Raw genomic sequence first — 8,051 nt, 5'->3', positions numbered from 1 at the left:
GCAAAAGCTGAAAACAATTCACACTGACTATACACTTTGAAGTACATAATTACAAATGTCTGCCAACTATTTGTAAGAAAAATGGAGTAAGTCTCGTCTGGTCAAAAATAAATACTCCTTCAATAAGAAAGGTAAAAAATATATGATGACTGATGGCCACTATGTACCACACTAAACCAGTAAGAAGAATCCAACAGATACCAAGGGGTCATTGTTCCAATAACTATGTAAGGAACAACTGAAATAAATTAAAAGCTCATGTTGAAAATACACTTCAAATCATCGTTGAGTCCAACAAACTAACGGTATAAGTTTTATTTACTGAAATAAGAAAAAACACTACATGCAAGTTTTATGTAGTATAGCTAAGAGTACTTACTTTCAGCTGCAATGTTTATTTGCAAAACAACTGGAAATACACTCCCTATGGGTCCACTTTAATGTGAGGTACTCATAAAGACAATACCGTATTTGCAACTTTTATAAGATTCCTCTCCTGGTGTGAATTTTCTGAAGCACTGTGCATGAATTCATTTGCAGAATTTCCCACAGTATATATGTAGTGTTTTTCTATGCTATGCGTTCTCATATGTCTTCTTAAGGATGAGGAACAACTGAAGGCTTTCCCACAGTGCTTACACTCATAAGGTTTCTCTCCAGTGTGCATTCTCATATGTATTGGTAAAGATGATGGCCATTTGAAGACTTTCCCACATTCCTTACATTCATAGGGTTTCTCTGAGGTATGTGTTCTCACGTGCTGTTGCAAAAGTTCGGGCCAACTAAAAGCTTTCCCACATTGCTTGCATTCAAAAAGTTTCTCGGCAGTGTGCCTTCTCATGTGTTTTTGTAAGGATATGTGGCAATAGAAAGCTTTTCCACATAGTTTGCATTCATATGCTTTATCTCCTGGATGCATTCTCACATGTTCTCGAAAGCAAGCAGACAAATTAAAAGCTTTCCCACATTGTTTACATTCATAGGGTTTCTCTTTTGTGTGTGTTCTCATGTGTTTTCGTAAGGATATGGGCCAGTTGAAAGTTTTACCACATTGAGTGCATTCATAAGGTTTCTCTCCAGTGTGCACTCTCATATGTCCTCGAAACGATGAGGGATGGCTGAAGGCTTTCCCACACTGATTACATTCATAGGGTTTCTCTCCACCATGAGTCCTTTCATGTCTTCGAAAGGACTGGGGATAAATAAACGTTTTCCCACACTGTTTGCATTCATAAGGCTTCTCTCCAGTATGAATCCTTTCATGTCTTCTAAAGGATTGGAGATAAATGAAGGTTTTCCCACACTGTTTACATTCATAAGGTTTCTCTCCAGTGTGTGCTATCATGTGTCTTCGAAAAACTGAGAAGTAACTAAAAGCTTCTCCACATTCATTACATTTATGTGGTGTCTCTCCAGTGTGTGATATCATGTGTCTTCGAAAAGTTGAGGAATAGCTGAAGGCTTCCCCACATTCCTTACATTTATAGGGCTTCTCTCCAGTGTGTGTTATCATGTGTCTTCGAAAAGTTGAGGAATAACTGAAGGCTTTCCCACATTCCTTACATTTATAGGGCTTCTCTCCAGTGTGCGTTCTCACATGACTAGTAAGACTTGAAAAATCAATGAAGGCTTTCCCACATTGCTGACATTCATAGGCTTTCTCAGCAGTATGAATCCTGATATGCCGGTTGAGGGAAGAAGTACGAGGAAAGGTTTTTCCACATAATTTACATACGTAGGGCCTCTCTCCTTTGTGGGTTCTCACATGCATTTTTAGATGTGAATGACAACTATAGGCCCGCCCACATTCCTGACATTGATAGGGTTTGTGTCCAGTGTGAATGGTGACATGACTCTTGAGGGATGAATGATGCATGAAGACTTTTTCATACGCACTGCATTCATACTGTTTCACCCCACTAAGAGTTTTCTGGTACAGATTAAGATTTGGAATCTGACTGAAGCTTTCTGCACACTGATCATTACTTTCACAGAGTTTCTCCACTGCATGATTTCTGTTAAAAATTGAAAAAAAAAAAAGTTAATCATAGTATAATTAATAATTTCTTAATAAGTATTAGAATTACATTTTTAACAATTTCAGTGAATATGTAGGTTTTCTACCCTGACTTGTTCTAAAGCAGAATGAACTGAATGGCTCAAACACAGCCATTACGAAAAGCATTTCTTAAACATGGGCTTTCCTCCCAATTGTTTTCAACTGTTTCTAACACTCAACATCTATGTCACATTTAAGGAAATTTTGTGGTGAACATCTCTGTGAATAAACAAACTTGATCTAGGCTTATGTGGGTTGTTGGTTTGTTTGCTCTTTAGATTTCAAGACATACTGATCCCTCCTGGAATACCGCTTTCTCTTGTGGGTACAACTCACCTCACATGTCTGCCCTGGTTTGTGTGCTGATCTTCAGTGCTTAGTTGTTCCCACACTTTCCCTAAGATGGAGATGCAAGGGTCATTTCCAGAGAACTCTATTTTATCTTCCTTGGATATTTTATTCCCATAAATATCCTGCTGAGAAACTGACCCACTGGCCTTAAATTGAGTCTCATCATCTGAAAGCAGAAAGGGAACAGATCTTGTAAGAAAGAAAGTCCCATTTAGCCAAAAAAGAAGACACTGAGGAGGTTGGCTGTGTTGGGACTTCACCAATAACAAGCACAAGGGGTCAAAATGGGAAGCAATTTAATAAACACAGTAAAATTCTCACAGAGTTAGAAAAACAAACTTCACTGGGCCCCTAATAACCCATAACCCATGAAACCTATATCCACTGATGATACCAAGGGAGCTTTCTTTACAACAAGAAAAACTCAAAAAAAAAAAAAAAAAGGAAAAGTTTAATACGCAAGATTCTTCTCACAAGAGAAACTGTTAGAGTCTAGCTCTGTGACAGCTGTGACCATGTCTTATTAATTAAGGTATTCCCTTTCCACATTCCAACTGGGAACAGGTTTGCTATATCTTCCTTGGATATTTTATTCCCATAAATAAATTCACAGGAAATTCACAGCCACATAAGAAATGCATGTTCTTTTAATGACTAAATGAAGACATGATATCATCCTTACCCACTGAGGCCAGGTTTCTGAAGTTTTCCAGCATCACTTCTCTGTAGAGCTTCCTCTGAGCACCATCCAGCAAAGCCCACTCCTCCAGGGTGAAGTTCACAGCCACATCCGCAAAGACCACTGTGTCCTGAAACATCCCACATGTTCTGTTTCAGCAAGGCATCTCTTCAACAATGTGTGCGAGAGGATGGGGCAGACAGCACTGAGTAACTGGACTTTATTCACAGGAAGTTCAACGAGGTCCTGTGGTTGCCTAACATCTACTCTATGACTCAGTCATCAGAACCTCTTACTCCATGTCCACACTCACGTCCTCATAGACTTAAAGCACCGCTATCACACTGAACTTACCTCCACGGTTTTACTGTGACCACATCAAGTCTTATCTTTCTCTAACCAAAGAGTTTAGACCATATTACAGAAATTAAAGAAATGCTACCAAATGAAACAAATATTTGCACTTAAAGACACACCAATCCTTCATGACAAAAACTACTTTGCTCTTTCCCTACTGTGCACATGAAGCCCAAAGTCAAAGCTGGATGAGGTTTTGTTGTGCTTTTTTTCTTAATCTTCATTTTTTAATTATAGTTGACATACTCATACGGTATTACATTAGTTTCAGGTGTACAGCATAGTGGTTAGACATTTATATAATTTAAGTGACCCCTCCCATAAGTCTAGTACACACCTGACACCATAATTATGATATTCATTAGATTTCCTATGCTGTACTTACACCCCAACGACCTTTTTGTAACTGTCAATGTGTACTTCTTAATTTCTTCACCTTTTTAACCAGCCCTCCAACCACCCCTCCCCTCTGGCAACCATCAGTCTGTTCTCTGTGTTGATGATTGTTTCTGTTTGGTTTGTTCGTTTATTTTGTTTTTCAGATTCTACATATAAGTAAAATCAAATGTATTTGTCATTCTCTGTCTAACTTATTTCACTTAACACAATACCCTCTAGGTCCATCCATATTGTTGCAAACAGCAAGATTTAATTCTTTTTATGGTCAAATAATGTTCCACCGTATATATACACCGCATCTTCTTTATCCATCGTCTATTGATGGACGCCTAGGTTGCTTCCATATCTTGGCTATTGCAAGTAATACTGCAATAAATGCAGGGGTGCATGTGTGTGTGTGTGTGTGTGTGTGTGTGTGTGTGTGTGTTTAATATGCAAGCAGGGTTTATTAGTGAGGGAAGAGAACGGGCCTAGCCGAGGTGGGGGAGAGGGAGAGAAAGAGAGAGGAGGAAGAGGAAAGAGAGAGAGAGAGAGAGAGAGAGAGAGAGAGAGAGAGAGAGAGAGAAGGGGAGAGAGGAAAAGGGAGAGAGCAAGGGCCAGAGCAAGAGGTCTTTTTGAATTAGTGTTTTGGATTTCTCATAAAAGCACCCTGAGGAAAAGGTTAAGAATCCCTTTTTGCCAAAAGGTAACTGAAGTCAAAAACATCCAATGGTGAATCTGCCCTTGATTTAAAAACACATAAGATTTGGCAGTACCTTCCTACAAAGGAAACAACCCATCTCAAATTCCAGGAGAAAGTGATTCCCCCAAAATCACCCTAGAGGCTGCACTGTCACCATCTCTCATTTCCATGTCCCTCTCCTGTTGGGCCCATGAGCATGTCAGGCCAACCCCTAAGCACACAAATCACTGGGCTGCACATTTCCCTTAAGCCTAAGTTTTTAAAAAAAGAATATCAAACCACTGACATCCATGAGCAAGGAACAGAGGAAATAGTCTCAGTCAACAATCCTGCTGCCAAAATTTAGTTATTCAACAGAGTGAGAGCGTAACAGGATGATCCCTACCGTCGGTACAGGGAACTACAGAGGCCGCGAGTCAGCTGAACTGCTGTTAGGACAACAACTGTCTGTAGAATTTCCTCTAGTAAAGTTCCCTTACCCAGCGTGCAGAAGAGTTGACACTGCAGGCCTGCACTTTACCCTTAGAAATGATTGGCACGGCTGGCTGTGGCTGGTGTCTGGGACCTTGGATATTCCTCAGGTGTCCAAACTGACTGTGCAGACAACAGTATTGGTGCTGAGCACCGGCTTTCCTTCCGGGTCTGGCGTGTGGATACATGCTCCCGTCATCATTGTCAGTGAAAACCCTGGGCACGGGGTCTCTAATGAGCCTCCCAAGTAGACAACATTTCACGTATTGTCACCATTCATTGCTGTGTGTGCTCCGTGTAACCCCACCTCTTAACAGCTGGGCCCTGGTTTCCTGCAGATTTCTCTACATGTGTCTTTTCCCTTTGCTGATTTGTCCATGTCCTTTTAATAAATCATACTCATGAGTACAACTATATGCTGAATCGTGAGAGTCCTACCAGCAGGACTTGTGGGTGGTCTTGGAGACACAAGAAGTGGATTTGCTAAGACACCCCTGACTCACTTAAATATGGCAAAAGCACTGTATGGGGAAGAAGAAGGATGAAGGGAGAGGGACTGGTGAGTCTGGTGCCTGGGTGGCTATGGAACTGGCCATGGCATGAAAGGGCACCTGAGATGCTGTCTGGTGGGAGGTAAAGTTGACAGTGGTAAAAATGACAGATCTAACTCCAGGAGGGCTGGCTCACTGGACAGACAGGCTGATTCTGACCATGCTGCTACGTGGAGAAGAAAAGCACAGCCCTGGTGAGGCCTTTGAGCTTTGTTCTCTCCTCCACTCAGGAGGAAAAAAGGCTCCCAAGTTCCCAAAGGTGAGCTCTGGATGGGCAAAAAGTGCTAAAAGTTTGCATTGCATCAGGAAGAGAAAAACGTTAAATCAGTTCTGAGGGCTGGAGCAAAACTCTAGAAAAAGCGGGGATGGGGGTGGGGGGGGACTCCAGCCAGCTGGGGCTGCTGTGGCCTCCTGACCCACCCTTGCATTCCAGCCAGGACCTTCCTTGGCAGCTTCAATTTTATCCTGATAAATGCTGAATTTACAACTCGGGCCTTGTAAGGGGTTGAACTGTATCCCCTAAAAAGATATGCGTATGTTGAAGACCTAACTCCAGGTACCTATAAATGTGACCTCACTTGGAAATAGGATCTCTGTAGGTGTAATCAAGTTATAATGAGGGCATTAGATATGGGCCGGATTCCAGTGTGACTGGTGTCCTTATAAGAAGAGCAAAATGCCCTGTGAAGACAGAGACATGCAGTGAAGATGGCTACCTGAAGATGGACACAGACATTAGAACTGTGGGGCCACACATAAGAATGTTCCCAGGACCCTGGAGGATTCTGAGGGAGCACAATCCTGCCAACATCGTGATGTCAGATTCCAGCCTCCAGAACTGTGAAAGAATAAAATTCTAAGCTCCCCACATATGGCAATAAATTATGGCAGCCCTAGGAAACTAATTCAGTGCTTCAGTGAATCTACAATGAGAAAAAAGGGAAGGAGATTTTTACTTAAAATGATCGTGATTTCTGGCTACTGCATCTGCGTGTATGATAGAAACAGATGCAAATGGCACATTGTTATAATTTTATAAATGCTAACGGGATCATACCAATCTGGGCAAAGAAAAAAGCATCAGTGAGACACAACTTCCTTGCTTTTTGCCACTGTTGCACAGGTTGGAATTTAAACTCTAAGTATTAGAAACAATATCAGGTCTCCATAACCGATGACTTCTTACTATGATTTTTACCTTTTAGAGATTCAAAACAAGAGGGAAATAAAATGAAAAGACTGGCCAAAAAAAAAAGGGGGAGGACAAAATGAAAAGACCGGCAATCTCTAAATGGGAGGTAGGCTTTTGGAATTTTAAGTAGAAGTTTCCAGTTTGCTAAAGAGCTCTGATGAAGACCTATTCCTGATGACCAGTAGAGGCTGGCGATTGACCAGCAGTGTGAACCCTAAGACAGACAGGACAAAAGGGGCTTATGACACTCTTACTTACTACTTGCACTTGGAACACAGCTGTCTGCCCCTGCAGTGTCTTAGCTTTGCTGCTGAGAAGAAAGGGGCCTGGTGTTTGATGGTACTCTGAATTCACATAACTTGCATTTACAAGGTTGGACAATTAAGTTTCCGAACGCATCTGAGAAAAAGTGATGTATACCTCACTGCTGAATATCATTATGGTCACCTTCAAAGTTCTCCCCTTGGGAAGCTATGCAGCGATGCCAGCGCCTAGTCCACCCTTCAAAGCAATTTTGGAACACTTTTGCTGGAATGGCCATCAGAGCTGTCATCGTATTATCATTGATGTCCTGAATGTCATCAAAATCTCTAACTTTCAATATTTCCTTTATCTTTGGGTAAAGAAAGAAGTGATTGGGGGCCAGATCAGGTGAGTAGGGAGGGTGTTCCAACACAGTTATTTGTTTACTGGCTAAAAACTCCCTCACAGACAGTGCTGTGTGAGCTGGTGCACATTGCCATGACGCAAGAGCTATGAATTGTTGGCGAAAGTTCAAGTCTTCTAACTTTTTCACGCAGCCTTTTCAGCACTTCCACATAGTAAACTTGGTTAACTGTTTGTCCAGTTGGTACAAATTCATAATGAATAATCCCTCTAATATCAAAAAAGGTTAGCAACATCGTTGCAACAAGTTTGCAAACTTAATTGTCAGACCTCATATACTTCCTGGACATGACTGTGAGCTAAAACCCAACAGTGTCCACTGTGCTGACCAGAAAGCAGGTGTAAGCCCCATGAACAGGACTTCGATTTGCAATGTGGCAGGCTGAGATCAGCTCTCTGTGAAGCCCTAGACTGAGAAAGCCTCATGGATGCCAACGGGTCCAGTGTGGTCACTTAATTACCCATGATGAAGGCCTATTCTCCGATGGGACCACCTTGAAATCAAGCTGCTCATTTCACAGCTGTCACCTTCCATGCAGATCACTTCCAGATGTCATCCACACTGGTGAGGTGGGCGAACTGGTGTCGTGGATAAACAGAACTGAAGCTGACCGTCTCTGGCAGTCCCTCTGAAACAAGGACTA

The 8,051-nt window shown here is 41.8% G+C and overlaps 1 protein-coding gene across 1 annotated transcript in view; it reads right to left on the bottom strand.

The window, feature by feature from the left end:
* Window positions 1-285: 285 nt before the first annotated feature.
* The window catches only part of ZNF555 (zinc finger protein 555), a 29,588-nt gene continuing 21,822 nt past the window's right edge, over window positions 286-8,051 (bottom strand). Inside the window, exons 6-8 of the mRNA XM_074338703.1 lie at window positions 3,093-3,219; window positions 2,396-2,576; window positions 286-2,015 (exon numbers count right to left, since the gene is read on the bottom strand). Coding sequence (XP_074194804.1) covers window positions 452-2,015; window positions 2,396-2,576; window positions 3,093-3,219 — 1,872 coding nt within the window. The 3' untranslated portion in view covers window positions 286-451. The remainder of the gene's footprint in view (window positions 2,016-2,395; window positions 2,577-3,092; window positions 3,220-8,051) is intronic.

This window comes from Rhinolophus sinicus, linkage group LG07 (genome assembly GCF_036562045.2).
Source record: "Rhinolophus sinicus isolate RSC01 linkage group LG07, ASM3656204v1, whole genome shotgun sequence".
Lineage (NCBI taxonomy): Eukaryota > Metazoa > Chordata > Mammalia > Chiroptera > Rhinolophidae > Rhinolophus > Rhinolophus sinicus.
This window is presented reverse-complemented; position numbering and strand designations above follow the sequence as displayed.